This window comes from Halichoerus grypus, chromosome 1 (genome assembly GCF_964656455.1).
Source record: "Halichoerus grypus chromosome 1, mHalGry1.hap1.1, whole genome shotgun sequence".
Taxonomy (NCBI): domain Eukaryota; kingdom Metazoa; phylum Chordata; class Mammalia; order Carnivora; family Phocidae; genus Halichoerus; species Halichoerus grypus.
In genome coordinates this window covers 204609981-204629461 of record NC_135712.1, presented here as the reverse complement: position 1 = coordinate 204629461, position 19481 = coordinate 204609981, and the positions used below count along the sequence as shown (strand labels likewise).

Sequence of the window (19481 nt, the reverse complement as noted above, 5' to 3'; positions counted from 1 at the left end):
CGACGGTTGCCCCCATTCTGGACTGTTGATTGCACCCCTGCAGTCCTTTCACTTCGCTCGGTCCTGCACGTTGATTGATGGGATGCAGCTGAAGCGGTCTGCCCACGTTGCCTGCCTGCAGCCCACCGTGGCTCCTCACGCCCGCGCTGGGCCCGCGTCCTGGGAGTGGCGCCAGGGCCCCGTGGGCTCTGAGGGCCCCCCGGGCAGCGCCCCTCACCGGTCCCACCCCAGCCACGGCTGCTCTTCCCTCTCAGACCCAGTCAGGGCTCGCCCCTTGCAGGGTGCTCTGCCGGGAGCCTTCTGGGCTCATCTCTCGTTTCTACAGCACTGTCACGTGGCATCCCGCCTCTTTTTCTGTCCGCCTGTCCAGGAGCCACTGGGGACAGGCGCCGCCTCCAATGCCCCAGGCCTCAGTAGACTCAGTAGACCGCGGCAGCGGTGGTGACATCTCTGTCCTCTGCCCCACAGTACATCAGGCACCACAGGCCCGCGCCGCTATCCCTGGAGGACGCCCTGGAGGAGGTGAAGAAGGAGCTGTGAGTACCAGGAGGTGAGGCGGGGTCCGTGGGCTCGAGCTAACACGCTGGGCCAGCACGCCGGCTGTGACGCCCACACGTTGTTTTCCAGGGGACAGTGGTGGGAGGTGGCACCCAGGACTCACCTGAGTGGAGTCCCGGCTCCAGCCTTTCCCAGCTGAGGGGCCGACCGCTCCCAGCCTCCCACCCCCCCACCCCGGGCTGCCCGGCACCCGACCTGAGAGGACGCGCAGGCCGGGGGGGCTGGACCCACGGGCGGCTCGGTCCCCGCTCCCGGCGGGACAGAGGGTGCCCGCCTGCCTGGAGCCCCGCGGGGCGGCCGGACTGGCCAGGGGCTGCCTTCCTGGTGAGCGGAGGTAGATGGAAGGGCCGAGAAGCCCCGTCTGCTCCATAGGAGCCAGCGCCAGATGCCCAGGCCGGGGACGCCGACGGGAGATGCCAGGACACGGCTTCCGACCAGACTGCACAACTCAGACTCGCACGCCGGGCACGGCCCCTCCGGACTCGGCCCGAGCGCGCTTCTAACTCAAACACACAGAGAAAAAGGTCTTTTAAAAAAGTTTTTATTTGAAGGCAAAACAGTAAAATCCACAAGAAATCGTTAACAGCACGTGTTTACGTTTTATCCTGAATCTGACACGTTTGAACAATTCACAGCTACAGGAAATCTAGAACAAAATCAAATTATTTTATCACATCAGGTTGAAAAGTTGGAGAGGACTCTGCATCTTATTGAAAAGAATTTTTCAAAAATGTTTCTGTACAAAGAGACGGCACCGCACGAGCTGCCCACAGACGCCAGGCGTGGCCGTCCCCAGGGTGGTGTCTGCTGCGCCCCCCCCCCCCCGCCCGGCCGGGCCCCCCTCGCCGGCGGGGTGGGGCGGGCGGAGGCGCGGCGGGCTCGCTCTCCCCACCCCAGAGCGGAGCGGGCCGTCGGGTGAGCGCTGGTGTTGGGTTCCTCTAAGTGAGAAACACACGCAGAGACGCTAAGGGTGCAGGCTCTCCGAGGGCGTCACTCCGTGACCTGAAGATGCCTCAGATCAGCTTCCTTAGAACCTTTGTTTCTGCAGGGACCGCGAGTGGCTAACGTTTGGGGACAAAATTTCAACTCAAACAACTAAAGTAACTGAACTACGGGCCGTGAGCACGTCTTAGAGGAATCAGGTTTCAAATTCTCACCTGGATCCTCTGAGAGCAACATTCCCTTCTCTAAAACTAAACATCTGGAGTAAAAATGAAAGCCCTGTGTAACTCTGCCAATCAGAAAAGGTCTGATTTTCTGTTTGTAACCGGCGCCTGGCCCGGGGCCCGTCCTCCACACGCTCCTCCCGGCCTAGGCGGAAGCTCCGAGCGGACTGCGGGGAGGTGCGAACAGCCATGTCTTCAGGTGTCGGGAATTCGTATCCGGGGTGGAGGGTCTCGGGTTTCTCACTTCTCCGTCAAGGGAAGGAGGCTTGTGGCCGGGCGGCCGGGGCATCTCCGGGCGGGTTCTGGCTTCTATGGGAGAGCTGGTTTGCAGGCGGGGCCTGGGGCCCCCCACACTCTGGAGCACGGCCCTCTCCCTAGGCATGCTGTCGTCTTCCTTCTCTTCTGTCGCTCCCCAAGGATGGAGACTGACCACCGAGCTGTCCCTACCGTCTGTCACTGCCAGTAAGCCAGGAAAGTCCCAACGGCTCCTGCCCGCGGAGCACCTACTTGCATTCGTCCCTGGCCTTCATGCGGGCAATGAAGGAGTAGCTCTTGTTCCGGCGGTAGTTCTCGTAGGGGTCGTCCAGGGCCACGCCCACACCCTTGTACTGGTCCCACTTGTCCCGGACGTCCCCCCCCTTGATGGGGTCCTGGATCCCTTGCTCTTTCACGCCGAGGCCACCAGATCCACTCCAGCCTTAAGAAGAAAGCGGGGAGGGCAGTTACAACCCACGGAAGTCGAAATCTGGCCCATTTATCCATGAACTTAAGCAAGACTTCACGTGCAGAGCTGAATGACACGCGCCTGTGTGGTTTTACACACGTGAGGCGGCTGCGGTGAGAAAGAACGCGCAGCGAGAACTCGGCGGGTTCGCCCTTGCTAGTTCTGGCAGCGAGCCGGAACCTTCTCTGGCTCCCCAGCCCCGAAAGCCCAAAGCGGGTGGTGGTTCTTCCCAGGAACCTTACCCATTTTCACCAGCATCTGATGTCCTTTGTTCTCTTCCCCGAGCCTTGAATCAGGTATAGGAGGTGCTGAATTAGAACCCAGACCAGCCGAGGAACTAAAATTAAGACAGGTTACGTTTTTTAAAAAAGAGTCGATACATTTATTGGAATGAAAACTCTTAGAACATTACAGCGTGTGGCGGACGTGAACATTCACCAGCGTTAGAGGGGCACGCAGGGACACGCACACATCCCGGGTCTCTAGCCGCCTTCTCCGTCATCTTCGAGTGCCAGGTAGGGGAGCTCCCTCCCCTGGGCCCTGCCCCACACCGAGCAGCAAGGGCAGGTCGCACGGAACCCCCGACCGGCTCAGAGACAGCCCGGCCGCTACCTCACGCTTTACGACATTACCATCAACAGGTAAGAGCGAGGTGTGAGACGAGGAGGCGCCGCTGTCACTGTGCTAGAACTCGGGGTCCCTGAGGGGCCGCCTCAGCACGGGCCCCCGGGAGCGCATCTTCTAGCGACAGGTCCCAACACTGACAGCAAAGCATCAGAGGGCTCCGGCGCGACCAGCGGTCACTGGACAGTTAAGACAGAAATCTTACGGCGGGGTGGGGCTCCTGGACCGCGACCGACGTCTCCTTCCTGGGGAGTAGGACTTGGAGCGCGAGCGGGAGCGGGAGCGGGAGCGGCTGCGGGACGAGCGGGAGCGGCTGCGGCTCCTGCGGGGAGGACAGAGCTGGCGGTGGGTGGCGGCCATGGGCACCCCACAGGGGCCTCGGCGGGCGCGCACGGCCCCCCGCCTACCTGGAGCGGGAGCGGGAATAGGAGCGCGAGCACGAGCGCGATCTGGACCTGGAGTACGAGCCCGATGACTTGGACGACCTCGAGTTGGAGCGGGAGGAAGAGCGCCCCCGGCTTTTGGATCTGCTCCGGGACCGTGAGGGGCCGCTGCAGAGAGAGGCCTGGTGAGCGGCAAGCCCCGAACTTTCCGGAAGACCCCAGGCGGGTGGGGCTGGGTGCAGACCTGCCCGGTCCCCTCAAGAGGACCAGGCTCCCAGCGCGCGGTTGATCACGCACGATGGCAAAGCTCTCTTGGGCGGGCGTCTTAGGCGTTAACGGGGGCCCTGCAGGAAAACCCACCGCAGACCCGAGCAGAGACAGGACCGTCCTCCCTCTGGCCCGGTGGGGGGACAGGACAGCCCAGGCGTGGCTGGATGGCGGGTCCGTCAGGGCATCTGATGGTGGCCCGGGCGGGGGCCCGCTCTGGCTGGGGACGCGGGCCCACCGCGCGCGGGCACCCACGTGCTCACCTGTTGCGCTTTTCCTGGCCCTTCCTCCGCCGCGCCCGCATTTTTGCTCGAAAGAACTCGTAGAGGCCGTTCTGCTCCCAGCCTTCGCTGTAAGACAGGGGCGTTTCCTGTGTGACCCTGCCCGCCTCCCTCCCGCCGGGAACTCGTGCAGGTCAGCAGGAGGAAACCCCAATGGACATGCGTCCGGGCGTGCGGCCCCCCTTCCCTCCCACCCTCGCTTGGACGCCCAGCAGGGTCCGGCACCGTGCGGGGAAGCAGGGCGGCAGGGCGCACGCCTGGCTCCTGTGCCTTTTCCACATCGATGTTTCCCGAAATAGCTCAGGTGGCTCCTATGACCTGTGATCTAACTGGGGACAAGGAGCTCTGACTCCTAGATGGACAGGCCTGTGAGCCAGCACCGGGCAGGAGGCGGTTCTAGCCGGACTGGTGACAAGTCCGCTGGAGGGTGTCCTGAGGGGGCTCATGACAAAGCCTGGGGCACACAGCTGCCAGCTTCTGAAACACGCCACGCCGGAGACGGCAACTTGCCCCAACGTGTCCCCACCAGAGAGGCCCTCCACTGAGAGCCGCCGTACGTGGGACACACGTTACCCACGGCCAGGGGAGCGACGGGCCCGAACTCGGCCTGGCTTTACAGGCCGCCCCCTTCCTCACCTGGGCCTCCCACCACCCCGGGCAGAAGGCACCCGTGGGCAGGAAGCAAACTCAGGGGGAGGTCAGGCCAGGAGAGGGGACAGAGGCCACCCCCCCCGAGCGCCGTACCTGTTCCTGGGCCTGTCGTGGGAGGGGGGGCTGTAAAAGGCCTCCACGGCCGCCAGCAGCCTCTCGCTAGGCGGCATGGGGGGCGGGAGGCGGATGTCTTTTGGGTCCAAAGGCTTGTACTCGTGGTCTTCCAGCTGCAGTGGGGAACACAGCTATCAGGCCCCCCGTGCCAGAGCCGCCCTCAGGCCCACCCGGGGTGCTGCGGCGACCGGGGAGCAGGGCCGGGGGCACACAGGGTTACCCCACCAAGGCTGCTGCCACGCCAATGATCTGACTCCTAAGTGAGGCGGCAGAGGACTTCCTTGGGGCCAATAAAGGTCTCTCCAGAAAACATCTGAGACACAGCCTCCAAGCTGAGGTGACGGAAAGACCCCTCGGTTTCCTCAGACACGATACGGGTCCCAGATGCCGCCACCCGCACTCTGCCCCGTGCTCCCGAGTCCTACCCCGGGACCCCCACGCAGGGAACCCGCTCGCCAGAAGCCAGCTCAGCTCGCCCTGCTGCCCCAGCGTGGCCCTTCTCAACCTCCGGTCTGATGGCGGCTCCTCCCTCAGGTCTCCGGAGCTGCTCCCGATCGGCCTCGCCGCCCCCGCCGCCCCCCCCGCACTGCCCCTCCCATGGCCCCCGCAGGCCCAGCTCAGAGGCCGCCCCCTTCTCTGAGAAAGCCCCCCACTGTCGGCCCCGGACAAGGTAGCTTCCCAGGGCCAGGACCAAGAGGGACCCGCACCTCGCACCCGGCCCGGCCCACTCACGGCCACAAGGCGTGCAGCCCACCGGGAGGGACGTGCGGAGCAAGCAGAGGGGACACAGGCCTTGCTCGTTTTGCCTCAGGAATTCAAGATGAGGAAGAGGCACCGGCTCAGACGCATTCCCACTGACTAGTCACGTTTGCTGGGCGTAGCAACAAGCGGGAAGGGGACCTGGGAAGCAGCGTCTGTCCCCTGCCGGGAAATGGGTGCCACGCACGAACTTCTCACGGGGAGGCCGAGGAACTGGCACGAGTGTGTGCTACGAAGCTGGGTGCTCGCCGTGGCGACGTTACCTTCACGAGGGGGGCCATCAGCCCCGCGGGCAGATCGAAGTAGGGCACGTTGGGCACCAGGCTAGGGTCGTCGTGGTTGATGTGGGGAGGGCCCTGTCGCCGCATGTGGGGGGGCTGCCCATTGAAGCCATGGGGAGGAGGGCCGAAGTCGGGGTGCTGGGGACCACCCCAGGGTGGGTGCTCGTTGATCCCAGGATGAGGCATGCGGTGGCCAGGGTGGTGGTGAGGGGGTCCCATCTCTGCAAAACAGAAACTCCTCTCAGGCCTACCGGGCAGTCGTGTGCTGGGTGGTACCGACGGCGCAGTCGAGATGTGCAAGGGGACGGGTGCCCGGGCAGGGGGCTTCGATGAGGGGGCCCAACCTGCCTCTGGGCAGTGCTGCCCAGCACTCCTCTCCTGCTGCTGCTCGCCGCCCAGGGTGATGTAGCCAGGTGGGGAGGGGCCGGGCCTGGGCGGACCTGTCCTGCACCCACACCACGACCCAAGGTGGAAGGAGGAACAAGGGAAAAATCACAACATCTTAAAGTAGCAACATTACGGGCCGGATCGGTATCGCTGTATTTGGAGACAGGGCATTTTAAAAAGGTGATTCGCTTGAGGTGAGATCCCGCAGGTGGGCCCCGATCCGACGTAACTGGCATCCTGCTAAGGGGCACGGGAAACCGATGCGCCCAGAGGGAGGAGGATGTGAAGATGGGGAGAAGACCCCATGGTCTCAGATTCCCAGCCCCCAGAGCTGGGGGGAAGCTGCCCGCTGGGCGCGCGTTGATACCACAGCCCCGGGAAGCACGTACCGGCCATACGTGTGCTCGGTGGTCTCGGCTCAATTTGTAGCCGAGAACGGAGTTTAAAGTAAAAATAGAAGCAGCAAGAGAGTAGAAACGAATTTTTTTTTGAAAAAAGAAAAATCAAGAAGTCTAGAGATCCTTCAAAGAAAAGCAATGAAAAAAGCTGGTGAAAACTGCGAGACAGGGAACGGGGAAGGGCCCCGCAGGCGCCGTGGGTCCTGAACCCCCTGCCCTGCCCGCCCGTCCGCTGCAGGGCTTGCAAGCGACTCTCCTTCCGGAGGACCCTTGTCCTTCCCCCTCCCCGGGTGCGTGGGCAGCGGGAACGGGACCTCACCTCTACAGCCGCCCAGTGTGTGCCACGTGCCTGCACCCAGGCTGCCCGTCTGTCTCCCCACTTTCCCCAGGGCCCAGACGGGGCTTCTATACCATCCCAGGACCCCCCCGCCCCGCCCCACCCCACCCCCGGCTTGTCACCCTGACTCAGGGGACCTCCCAGGTCCCGCAGTGATGACGTGAAGCAGCACCACCCGGGGAACAAGGGGGCAGGACGGGGGCCGGTCCCCGCGGAGGGCACCCTGGCACTCACCAGCAGGGAAGTCCCCCTGGGGGTAGTCGAAGCGGTGAGGGTAGGGCGGCCGCTCAAAGGGGTGCCGCGGGGGGAAGTCGTCCTGCATGAAGCGGGGCGGGAAGCGGTTGAAGTTATGGGGGTGCGGTGGCTGGTTGAACTGCGGGTGCTGCTGGTGCGGCGGGAAGGGGCCCCGGAAGTGCGGCGGCCGCTGCATGCGGAAGGGCGGCTCGCGCTGGCCCCCGCCCCACGGCGGCTGCTCGTGCTGGCTGTTCCAGGGGCCCTCGAACTGGCTGTTCCAGTTGGGGTCTGGCTGGCTGTTCCAGGGCGCGTCGCGCTGGCCGTTCCAGCCGGGGTCCCCGCGCTGCTCGCCCCACATGCCCTCGTGGCTGTTGTTCCAGGGCGGACAGTGGGGCGGCCCGCCCTGATGGTGCGGGTAGGGCGGCTGCTCAGGAGGCTGCAAGGCAAGGGGCGGACGTGAGCCCCTCCCGAGGCCTGGCTGGCCGCCGGCCACACATCCACGGCGTGGCTCTCCAACCATGGAGGCGACCCGGCCCTGGCCCCAGTGCTGCCTCCTTCGCTCTGCCGTGCAGCGGGGGCTGGGGTGCCTGGGCTCAGACACCGAGGGTTTCCCGTGCCCACACCCAAGCTGGGCAGGCCCCCAGTGCCAGGGATCCCAACACTCCCAGCTCGGCTGCCTGATCCGGAAGCTGCCCGGCGCACTCCGGTTCCCGTGCCCCTGGGTGGCCGGTGCAGAGCTGCATCCCCCACGGCTTGCAGAGTGCAGGGAGGAGCTGGGCCCCAGGGACCCACACGACAGCCCCTTCCCTGTCACGTTCCCCCCTGCCCTGCGTGGTCTTCTGGGTCACCTCCCATATTGACTACTTGCTCTCAAATCCTGTCGTGGGAAATGTCTTTCTGTGGGTGGGAGAGAACATAAGCTCTGGATCTCAGCTGCTGCTGTGAGACTTAAAACTGGGATTTCAACTCCAAACTCAGGGCCAGGGTGGGATACGCCTAGGAGTGGATGACCAGGGGGCCCATCTTCAGGGTCACAGCTGGTTGGCCCCGCGGAATGCCCACACAGAGGCGGGCCTGGGCCACACCACACCCTCAGGTCTTTCAAGAAATCAGAAAGCCAGATTCTAAATACGGGAATTATTTCGGAGGGCCTGGGCCGCTCAGTCAGTTAGGCATCCGACTCTCAATCTCAGCTCAGATCATGATCTTGGGGCCGCTGAGTTCAAGCCCTGCACTGGGCTCCACGCTGGGTGTGGAGCCTACCAAAAATCTAATCAAATCAAATCAATAAGTCAATATTTTAAAAACGTTACTTCAAAATGTGTAAGATCCCACGTGGGCAGGCCAGGCCAAGAGTACCTCTGCCCCAGGGCAGACCCTCAGCGAGGGGACCCTTGTCATCATGAGCCCATCCCACAAGCCCCCAGAAAGAAGGCTGACCCTGGAGACACCTACACAAGGGGTATGAGAACTGTTCCCTCATCAGACGGTGCCCATAAAATGCCTGATACCACATGGCTCACAACTGGCATTCATAGGTGGGAGCTGATTTTACGGGGATACCCAATCTTTTGTGAAATTAAGTAATCTCTTCTCCTGAACCTCAGGTTTGGGGCGGGGAGGGGTACAATGGGCAACTCAAAGCCATAAGCCCCACTTGTCAGTCCAGAGCCCTCCCTCCCAGCCTCCCCAGTCACCTGGCAGGGCCGCAACCACTAGGCCCCGTCAAGGGGAAGGTGGACGTCCAGGAAAGGCCCGGGCTGTGCCCAAAGGCTCCACTGGATCAGATCCAGTGGCCAGAGAGCAAGTGGATGCTTCCAGTGTTTCCCAGTCATGCTAAGCTGGATGAGATGACCCCTGCCCTGGCCTAGAAGTTTCTGACCCCAAAGAACCAGAGGGAGTGACCAGCATCTCTGCCCCAGAAAGCACCGCCGGCCCTACATGTCCGACCTTCCCTCTCCTCATGCAAGCACAATGTTCTTTCCAAGGAGACAAAATGTTGGCCCCGTGCTGGCTGAACCAGTTAGAAAGGGGACAGAAACCGCTCACCTTGCTGTATTTGACCATTTGAAATTGCCTAGCCCTCATAGGAACACAGGAACCAATGTTCCTAAGAGGCCCGGGTGGTCAGCACCGGTCGGGTGTGAAGCCCTGTCCTGGCCTGCCCCCACCTGCCCAGCCTGGGCCCCACTGCAGAAATCTCCGTTTCCCCAGCAAGCCACTACCAGCCCGCTGACCCACACAGGAGAGGGTCCACCCGCCCCCACAAGTCTGGGAAAATACCTGCTGCTGGCCCCAAGGAGCGACGGGATGAGGCTGGTCAAACCACGGGGGCTTGTTGGGTGGGATCTGATCGTGGGGCCCAGGGCCCCGGGGGCCGCCAGACGCAGGATCCTGGACTCCTCCCGAGCCGTCATACTCAGAGGAGCCGGGCATCTGGATGGGAGGCTTGCTGTCATCTAGAGCCAGGCAAGAGGCTGGTTAGCGGGGGCTGTGGTCAGCGAGCACTGCCTGAAACCACGTTCAGCAACCATCCAGGACCAACCCAGGCTGGGCCTTTACGTCTCGGAAAATCCTTGCTGCGTGAGCCCACCCGAAATTGATGGCTCCAGGAGGGCGGCGAGCGGCGGGGAGGCTGACCTCACACGGGGCACGCCCCCTTCTTTGAAATCTTAACTTACTCTGTACCTATTCTAGCTTGCTCAAAAATTTTCATTACTGAATTTTATTAAAAACCCTTTCTGCGTCTACTTGAAAGATCATTTTTTCCCACCTCATTTGTCTCATGAGACTTCTAAGTGCTAAACCATCCTTGCACATTCCTGGGGCAAATCCTCTCTCATCATGGTGTATCTTTTTTAATGCTTTGCTAGATTTCAGGTGTGAAGTATTTCTACATCTTTGTTCAAAAGGGATGCTGCCTGATATCCATGCTTCCTTTTCTTTGTCCATCTGGTATAAAGTTAGCCTGGTCTCGAAAGCTGATTTGGGCAGCTTTCTCTCTGTGTTCTCTGGGATGGTTGTACAGGAAAGGAATTCCCTGAGCTGTAAGGTTTGGTGGCATTTGCATATGAAATCCTTGGGCCTGGTGTTTGGGAACAGGTTAGAATCCGGCCCTAGAACCAGGCCCACAGAACCAGAGCCCTTGTTTGGGGGAGAGGCTGCTTTCTTGGAGCGGCCCCCCAGGGAGCCCCGTACCAGGCTGGGTGGTTGGCGGGATGGCAGGGGCAGGCGTGGGGGCCGGCGGCGGGGCAGGTGGCGGCGGGGTGGCCTTGACCTCGGCCTCCATTTGTGGCATCTGAATTTGCTGCTGCTGCTGCTGGGCCAGGCTGTTGACGAACTCCTCGTGCTGCGTCTTCAGGGTCTGGATCTGCTGCTGGAAGGCGAGCTGCACCGGCTGGACCACCGAGGAGTACTCATTGATGAGTGTCGCCTGGCAGGGAGAGCGGAGAGCGGCCGGCACTCGGGACGGACTCCTCGGGGCCTGCTGCCGATCCCACCCCTTCTGGAGCCACTCAGGGAACAAGCCCTGGAAAGCCCGGGGAGCTCGGAGCAATACAGTCTAGACAAGCACAGAGCATCTCACTCTAGCCCAAAGCTGGTCACGAGGATGCTAGATTCAGCGAGGTTTGGGAGTCCCTGCTAATGGGAAGGCGCGACGACAGCCGCACTCTGTCCTATCACACGACCGTTACAGACACGACCTGGACAAGCGTTCCAGGCCGCCATCACGGGCCGTGCCGCTCACTCGCCGCCCGGCTTTGAGCAAGTCCTAACCTCGCTGAGCCTCGGTTTCCTCAGCTGTAAAATAGAACAGTAACAGGACCCCCTCCAAGAATTTTGGAGGAGAACTCAGTGAGGTAATGGGAAGGGACTAGGGCAGCTGAGTAAACATGAGTGGCGGTCACCAACTCAGGAGGGACAAAGCAGTTCACACCACTATGATAGGCTGCAATAAGTCTGCTGCTTTATATAACAACAAAAAAGGGGGGAAAAATTTTAAAAGCATAACACGCATGTTCCTCACTGGCCTGAGTATGAAAGCTTCTCCCCTGTGGGGAGGGGGGTGTTCCAGACCATCACAGAGAAACGGTCAACACAGCTTCCAACATTCAACCAGATCCTTGCAGGAAAAAACGACCGCTCTCAGCCTGAGAAAAGGGACCATGAGCTCTACCTTTTCTTCTAGCAGCTGCGGATGGGGCCGCGATGCCGGCGCCACAGCAGAGGTGACCAAGGAGACCTGGCCGGCCCCCCACCCCCATCCTCTGAGCAGATGCCTCCCGGAGAGAAGGCAGACGTGCACACGGGGAACGCTGCCTACGCACAACGTGACCGCGGCAGCCTAGACGACACCGAGGCTTGCTTACGCTTCCGTCACGCAGAAGCCAGCCCGGAGGACCAGAGCCGACGGGCCAAAGACACCGCCAGCAGCCGTGCCTGGGCAGGGCAAGCTGGCCACAGGGGCGCCAGGAAAAGCAGTCCGGGGGGCTCACCTGGGAAGGGCTCACTGGTCACGGTGGATGGGACAGGAGCCCCCAGAGGCTGCCGCTCACCACCAGTCCAGACACAGGTGGGAGCCCGTCTGGAAAATGCTACCTGGCCTCTGAGCTCACCAGCCCACCAGCCGTTCCCAGCCCCTCAGGCGGGGGCTGCAGGCCGCCTAACTTCCGGGAACGTGCTGTGGTGGTGGCCGCCACTCCCTCTGCACATAGCCACCCCGGTCCCAGGGCGCCATGCGGGTGGGGAGGGCACCCACCTGGTACTGGCCGAGCCCCAGGGCCGGGCTCTGTAGCTGCTGGATGATGGAGTCGTCAAAATAGCCGTTCTTCTCCCAGAGCTGCAGGAGCTGGGTGTGGGGCAGGAGGGGGAGGCCGCGTCAGCAGGAAAACCAGCGTGCCCCGTCCCCCCCGCCTTCCCTCTCCCGGCTGCCCCACGTACCCGGGCGATCTTCTGCTGCTTGTCCTCCTCCACGGCCAAGAAGCTGGTGCAGTAGATGGGCACCACGACTTTCTGCAGGGCGGCCAGCAGCTCCCTGGCCTGCTTGCGCTGGCTGTGAGGGAGAGACCTTCCGCGCGTCAGGGCCCTGGGGCGGGACCCGGCCACGCGCCCGTTACCACTGCGGCTCCAGCCACAGCACCCTCTGCCTTCTCGGGACGCGGGCTGGGCTCCCTACAAGACCTGTGCTGGCGCCTGGCCCAAGGGACAGGCCGACAGCAGTGGGAGGAGGCAAAGAGCAGCCTGGGGACCTTCAGAGCAAGGGCTATCACCCTGGTCTCATCAGAAAAATAAGCCTTCCCTCCCGGGGTGGCGCAAGCACACACAGACCCACGGACCCGAGGCCCGTAGGAGCCCCAGCTGTCCACGTGGCCTCCCTCAGCCCTGTCACCCCCTGTGCACAAGACCTTGGCTTTAGCCCCGCTTTCGGGAGGCAGAGGGAGCGTGTGGGCACGCCAGGCAGCCTGCCCTCCCATCCTCCCGGGGGCGCTGCGGAGGCCCCTGGGGCTGTGCCATAAGGCGGCAGAGGCCGATGGCACGCATGTGGCCTCCTGGAGGAGGATGCGGGGTCGGAGGCGAGCAGCCAGAAGCCCTCCCGGCACCAAGCTCACCAAGGGTGCTCAGAGCCAGCAGTGAGTGCGGGGCTGGGACGCCGGGACAGGGAGGGGAGGGGGGACAGGGTGAGCGGCACGCGGCTTCTGGGCAGAGCACAGCTCAGGAGCGGCACAGCTGGACAACTGCCAGCAACGGGCCATGGCCCTGCAGAGCTGCCCTGGTCAGCAGAGCGGCTGGTGGAAGCAGGAGAGCCAAGAAGGTTCTGAGCGGCTGCCGACCTCCCAACAGCAGAGAAATAAAGGAGGGACGAGGCAGGGAGTGGCCAGTGTGGCACAGGAAACGGGGAGCGGAGGGGCGGGGACCCGGGCTGCGCACGCGCACAGCAGGAGATGGGGCGAGATGGGGGAAGGGTGGGGGAGAGGCAGAGTCCGTTTCTGCTGCTCTCACGGGAGCCGTCCCCTTCGGCCAGGCCAAGCTCAAAGCCAAACTTGACAGCCAGTCCGGACGGCTGAGCGCCAGCCTCGCCAGCAACGTGCGCTTCCGCCGGTCCCCTCCCCGGGCCTGCTCCGGCCCAGGTGTCTGGGTTTGTTAAGTGAACCTCTATCATAAGGGACCAGACGCGGCACAGGAGCAAACACCGGCCTGGCCTTGGGAGGGCTGGGGGGAGGGGGGCGGGGGGCTGGTCTCAGCAGGGTGGGACAGAGGGTAGCAGAGGACCCCACGGGGGGGACCCTGCAGCAGAGTCAGGTGACAGGGCGGCGTCTGTGTGTAGATCACGCGAAGAGAAGCTGGCACTGGATACAGACGGATGCGGAAAGACACCCAGAGGCTGCCCCAAGGAGAGCGAGGAGGGGACAGTGGCCCATGTGAAGTGAAGCGTCCAGGGAAGGGGCCAAGATGTATTGGGGTGGGCTGTCCTCCCAACGGAGAGCTCCTGGCTCAGACCAACCCTCCTCTAGGGTCTTTGGACAGGTGGCCCCCACAGTCCCAGGACAGGCCAGGCTACTGAGCACAGCACGGCAGCCCAGTAGTGGGCCAGAAAGAGCGAGAGGAAAGGCGGGGTGTGGCGGGGCCCTCACCAGTGGTGCAGGACATCGTTGATCAGGTAGATGAGGTGCAGCCGCAGCTCGAAGTGCGCCCCGTCGGCTGTGATGCGGTTCCGGAGGTGGCCCGCCATCAGCTCACAGTGCGGGGGGGACTTGGCGTTGCTGAACATCCAGTTCTTCCCGGCCTGCAACAGCCAGGCTGATGGTGAGCTGGAGCGTGTGCAGGCGCCCGGGAGGGTGAGGGCACACCCCGAGGGCGTGGTGGCCCAGGGCTCAGGGGCACACCGAGGCTGCTGCCTGCCTCCTGGCTCCGTCTTGGCCCCGCGAGCAGCACACCTCGCCCACGTGCTGTCCTGCCCACGGTGCTCACAAGGGAAGGGGAGGGACAGACAGGGCTCCCCTAGAGCAATCCCAGCCTGCAGCGGGCTCCCCCCCTCAACAGGAGCACCAAGTTCTGGGAGCACCCCCGCCCCCCCCAGCCCCCACCTCCCCTCACCGAGATGGCATCTTTGGTACATGTGTCGATGATGGGTTGCAACAGGTTGTCAAACTCATTCATGTCCAACTGGGTCTCCTCCAGGAGCTTCTGCATCTGCTGCTCTACGGCGTGGGCCACAGCCGCGGTCACCTGCTCCTGGGAGGCCGAGCAGGATGGAGACTGCGTGAGGAGGGACCTCGGCCCAGGACGAGCCTGGTCCATCTGTGCCCTGCCTCCCAGCACCAGGAGGTCACACTCAAAGCCTGACACAGGTATCTGGGACAGTCATGGTCACGGTCATGGACACGGCAAGCAGAGGATAAAGACAGGACACAGCAGGAAATGACGTCTGCCCCGAGGTGACGGATAGAAAAAAAACGAACACCCAGAAGAACGAGGAACCTCAGCAAATCAATTCAACAAAAACAAAGAAAACCGAGGGATAGGTGTGGACAAACAACATCACTGAGAGGACATCCAGACCGTCGCCAGTCAAGGGAAAGGAGGGCCACCGCACTAGCCGTCAGGGACACGGGGCCCTGCACTAGATCCACGCACTGGGAAGTGGCCGCTGGGCCACCCGGTCCCCCATGAGCTCTGTGTGGAAACAGAGGGGGAAACGGACAGGGAGCTTTCTAGAAGGTTTTATTTTCAGCAAAATCACGGTAATTTTACATCTGTATCCAGTAATAAAAGCGCGGCTAGTGTTTCAGAGGTCTTATTTTTTACTCGTTTTGTTTTTCTGGCAATTCATCCTGTTGCACTCGGCCAAAAACTCAGACGATGACAAACCAGCACAAAAGGGTCCTTCCCCACGACAGCCTGGGGCGACCTAGCGAGGAGCCCGAGCCAAGGGCACCAGAGGCCACCTGGACTTCACGGTTACACAGTTTCCAACGTGCGCCACCCCCCCAACCTTGGGTGTCCATCCCCGCACAAAGGGTGTCGTGCATCAAAGAGTTTGTGGCATGATTTCACCCACAAGAAGCAGCAACCCGTGCCCAGCATCAGGGTCGAGCTGAACACACCACACGTGGCGGCAGCCCCGTCCTCCTGCTGACGAGTGGTGAGGAACTCTTCTGACATACGAGGCAGGCGAGGCAGGCGCAGGCTGAGCTCCAGGTAGCCAGCTCAGGACCCGGAGGGGAAGCGGGAGGGGAAGCGGGAGGGAGCGGGGAAGAGGAGCAGGCCCGTACCTGTCTGAGGGCTAACAGGTGCTGCTCCTGCTGCTGCAGGTTCCACTGGCTCTGCTGGATGAGCTCGTCCATGGATGGGGCTCCCTGGGCCGGTGGGATGGGCGCAGCCGGGGCCAGCGGGGGCTGCGGCAGGGGAGGCAGCGCCGCGGCCGGCTCCAGCTCCGGGGCCTGCTGCTTGCAGATGACTGGCGGGAGAGGAGGAAAGGCGGCCCCCATGAGGAGGTGGCCCCTCGGCTGCTGGTCAGGCAGCTCCAAGCCAGAGACTGCCCCTGCCGATCCTCGCCACCCACAAGAGGACCCCGGTGCCGCACTGCAGCCCCCTCGCTCTGCGCCCGGCCCCCCACTCACAGGGCCCAAGCCCTGGACCCTTTCCGGTGGGACGTCACCTTGCCCCTCTCCCGCCCACCATCTGGCCTGGCCCAGCGGCCTTCCAGCTGAGACCAAGCCCATCCCCCTCCACCCCTCACCCAGGCCGGAGCCTCGGCTGAACCCAGACCATGGCCACTGGCGGACAAACGGCCCTCCCCAAAGGTGTCTCTCGTGTCCCGTCCCTGCCACCTCCTCAGCAGCTTCTGTCTGTAAAAACTCTCCCTTTGCCCCCTGGCCCTCTGGCAACGGTCTTATAGCTGAGACTCATCTTCAATCCTTCAGCTCCCGTTTAGGTCGGCCCATGGCCGTCTGGCTGTGCATCCCCACCCCGGGCCACCGTGGACATCCTTCCTCAGCCCCATGGCCCCGTCTCAGGTCCTTGTCTCACGTGGCCTATGTGGCCACCCCCAGGCCCCTTTGTCTTCCTCTGCCGGACCCCTGAATGCGGGGATGCCTGGTCTGCCCTCTCCCCTGGGCCAGCCACAGGGCAGTGGGACACAGGAGCTGCGAGGCGGCAGTTACTGCGTGCGAGCCACGCTCCTTCCTCTACCGTCTCCTGGAGTCCTTGTGCGATGGATCTGATCACGGACCAGACAGCCCACTGACCTTCCAAAGGCACCGCACACAGGCCCGCGTGTCCTCTCGCCACGTGCGCCCCTCCCCACGTGCTCCCCTCCCCACAGCCCCTCCCGGCCCCCGTGGCTGGCATGGCTATGCCCACACCCGGAGCCCAGAAGGTCCGGGCACTTCTTTCTCCCTTGCACCTCGCACTAAAAAGCCACCCCGTGTAGTGAAGTCAGGCTCCTAGATGACACTCCAGCCTGTGTCCCTGCCGTGACCCTGCTGTCACCTGCATCATCCTTGGAACTGATCTCCCTGCGTCGGGTCCCGCCCCTGTACTTCTCAACAGCATGGCCGGAGGCTGCTGTTTCACGTGCGGTCTGAGGGCCGGCCCTGGCCAAAACCCGGACCAGTCAAAGTATAGACGTGCCAAGGGATCCTTCTGGCACCTTTATAGCAACTCGATGTTTCACAGATCACGTTTTACTGTATTTTGCAAAAGTGTACTTTCCACAACAGGTTGGAAGTACTACAAAACGAAAAATAAAAGCTAGTCCTTCACTGGACTTTGCAAAGCACCATTCTAGAAAAGCCTCGGGGCTCACTCTTCTCAAACTACCCAGGTGCAGCGCCAGCTACAGTGGCTAAGCCCGCTCCACGACCCAGTCCTGAAATCCTCCAGGGCCTCCCCAAAGCTTCTGGGAGAACTCCTAAGTCCTCGGCCAGCCAGCCCTCCCTCCTCTGCACCCGGGCCTCTCCAGCACCCCCCATTCTCTGGGCTTTAGCCACCCTGAGCTATTGCCCCCCACTCCCAGCCCAAGGCTCTTTCCTCGGCCTGAACACTTTTCTCTTCTTTGTTTCCATCTGGCTAACTCCAACACATTCTTTAATCTCAGCTGAAACGTTGTTGCCTGCAGAAGGCATTTCCTGAACCCCCATCTCCCCCTGCTAGAAGCACCGTATCCTTCCCCCCATTACAGTATCAAGTCCTAAGTGGCCTCTGATTTCTGACCCTCCAAGGAGGGAGTGGGCTCCCCTTGCAGGGAAAACAGCGTCTTACCTCACGGTCACGCAAGCCAAAGTCTTCCTCTGCCGGGTTATGCCACCCTCATCAATATCCGACTGATGCCCCAGTTAATGAATTCTACCCCTTAACCCCATTGCCCCCATGCCCACTCCCTCCTACTCAACCTGCTGACCTAATTCAGACCTTACCATCAACCGCCCTGTTCATTCACCTGCAGACCTCCCCGGTCTGCAGCCTCCACTCACGCCCCCTCCAGCCTGTCCTCTACACTGGCCACACAAACCTGACCCACCTCTCCCTTCTTTCAAACTCTCTTGTGGCTTTCCACCGCCTATAGCAGCAGTTTTCAAAGTGATGTGCTGGGGCTAAGGAATGGTTGCTCCAAAAACACTTAAGTGCATACAACAATTTGCCTACAATTTTAGGCAAATCTCCCCCACCCCCACCTCAAACCTAACTGGGCACCAGACGACACCCTAGACTGTGGGAGAAAACCCGAACTTTCCCCCAGGCATTTGCCACTCCAGATCAAACCCTTCCCCCCTCTACACACGTTCTATGCTCCAGCCATGCTGGGCCTCTCATGATTTCTCTTACCGCTCCCTAAACACATGTATTTATTCAAACCACAGCACTTTTGCTGTTTCTCACAAACTTTTTATTGAACACCTACTAAGTCCCATGTAGTAGGGCACAACAATGACCCAAACAAGGTCTGGTTGGCCTCAGGGAGCTTGTAGTCTAGGAAAGATTCACCTTTCAATGCCCATCTAACTTGGCAGCCCCCTGCTCATTCATTCAAACACTGTATCTAGAAATGTGGTATGGAACAAGACAAATGTGGGCTCTGCCCTCAGGGACCCCAGCACCTGGTGACTATTTATCTATTATTCAAAGGCCAGCTGTGATTCTTAAACCCACCTTAAACTCTTTGAGGTCAGGGCTGGCATCCTGATACCCAACCCGGTAAACATCGATAACCATCTGACAAAAACTAAAACCCAAAGAACGAGTCTTTTGGGTCTGGACTGCAAACACCTGAAATGCACAAAAATCTTGCTAGACCGTCTACACAGAGAGCTCACAATGGGTGCTGGACAGTGCCTGCCAGGAGGGTCCCGGTCCAGCTTCTCTCACTTCCACCCTAGAAAACACCGAAACAGCCACTCTACTTCTGCTGACCTAAGTCATCACATCTGCAAAAACGATAGAGAAATCCCTGATCCGGAGCCCAGGAGAAGGATCGATAACCTCATTCTCCATTACACTCGGGCCCAGCAGCCGCTAGGTGCAGGGCCCTGGGAACAGCGGAAGGCATCAAGAAGGCCCAGCTGCCCCATTTTCAGAGACACAGCATGCGGCCCACAAGAAGGCGGTTTGTGGCAGAGCCCGAACTGGAGTCGGAGAAAGGAATCGCTGGAAGGGACGGCCTGAGAGCTGGAGAGAACTCACGCTGCTGCTGCTCCAGCGCCAGCTTGCACTTATAGTAACTGTAGAACTCGCCCCCGAACAGAAACGAGAATTTCGGGTTGTCCTTTTGCTTCTCCATCGTCATCTTTTCAAACTCGGGCCCGTTGCGAGCCACGAACTGGGCCAGCTTGTCGATGACATTTCGAAGTTCCTGGTCTGGAGGACGGAGAAAAGGCCACGCGGGGCGTCAGCGAGGACCGCCCAAATCCGGGGGCCCTGGTGTCCCAGCCCCCGTCCGCCGGGCCGGGGTCCCTAGGGTTGGGCTCCAGAGAGGCCGCCCTTGTACGGGTCCCGATAGGGGCCACACGCGCGCCGGGGATGCGGGGACCCGCGGGAGAGGCCGCAGGCGAACCCGGGAGGCCGAGCCCCGCCCCCTCCTAGGCCCGGAAACCCCGGAAGGCGGGGAGGGCCAAGAAGGGATTCCAGGGAGAGAGGAACGGTCCCCGAGCCCAGGCTGGGCCTCACCGTCGGGCGGTAGAGGCATCTCCATGGCTCCGGCCGCAGGGAACGTCCTCCGGCGCCTCACGATCGCCCACCAGCCCCGTCTGCGGAAGCCGGCCGGAAGTGGCGCGAGGGAGCCGTTTACGGCTGGCCTCGCGGGCTGCTTCCGCCCTCCA

The 19481-nt window shown here is 61.9% G+C and overlaps 2 protein-coding genes and 1 long non-coding RNA gene across 9 annotated transcripts in view; 2 read left to right on the top strand and 1 right to left on the bottom strand.

Moving 5' to 3' along the window:
- C1H19orf44 (chromosome 1 C19orf44 homolog) overlaps positions 1-1804 on the top strand; it is a 16681-nt gene extending 14877 nt beyond the window's left edge. For 4 of the 6 annotated variants that reach the window (XM_078054128.1, XM_036095350.2, XM_078054123.1 and 1 more), the window contains 2 exons: positions 469-536; positions 628-1804. In XM_078054128.1, coding sequence (XP_077910254.1) covers positions 469-536; positions 628-697 — 138 coding nt within the window. In that variant the 3' untranslated portion in view covers positions 698-1804. Of the gene's footprint in view, positions 1-468 lie in introns of all 6 variants that reach the window. The other 2 variants (XM_078054130.1, XM_078054129.1) reach the window with 2 other exon arrangements.
- Positions 1084-19481, bottom strand: CHERP (calcium homeostasis endoplasmic reticulum protein). Of its 2 annotated transcripts, none has more exons than XM_036095347.2 (17): positions 19330-19481; positions 18847-19020; positions 15438-15622; positions 14260-14397; positions 13797-13948; positions 12106-12250; positions 11924-12013; positions 10363-10597; positions 9448-9623; positions 7165-7600; positions 5791-6029; positions 4748-4881; positions 3986-4072; positions 3480-3623; positions 3278-3394; positions 2691-2785; positions 1084-2421 (listed from the first exon to the last, which is right to left on the bottom strand). In XM_036095347.2, exons 1-17 carry the CDS (start codon positions 19352-19354, stop codon positions 2228-2230), a joined length of 2766 nt encoding a protein of 921 aa, XP_035951240.1. In that variant the 5' UTR covers positions 19355-19481; the 3' UTR covers positions 1084-2227. The 2 variants fall into 2 exon arrangements, with proteins under 2 accessions (XP_035951240.1, XP_035951241.1); XM_036095348.2 differs by having other exon boundaries at positions 12106-12217.
- LOC144378884 (uncharacterized) lies at positions 12548-14959 on the top strand. The gene is made up of 2 exons (XR_013440820.1): positions 12548-12794; positions 14344-14959. It is a non-coding gene; the product is annotated as an uncharacterized LOC144378884 (long non-coding RNA).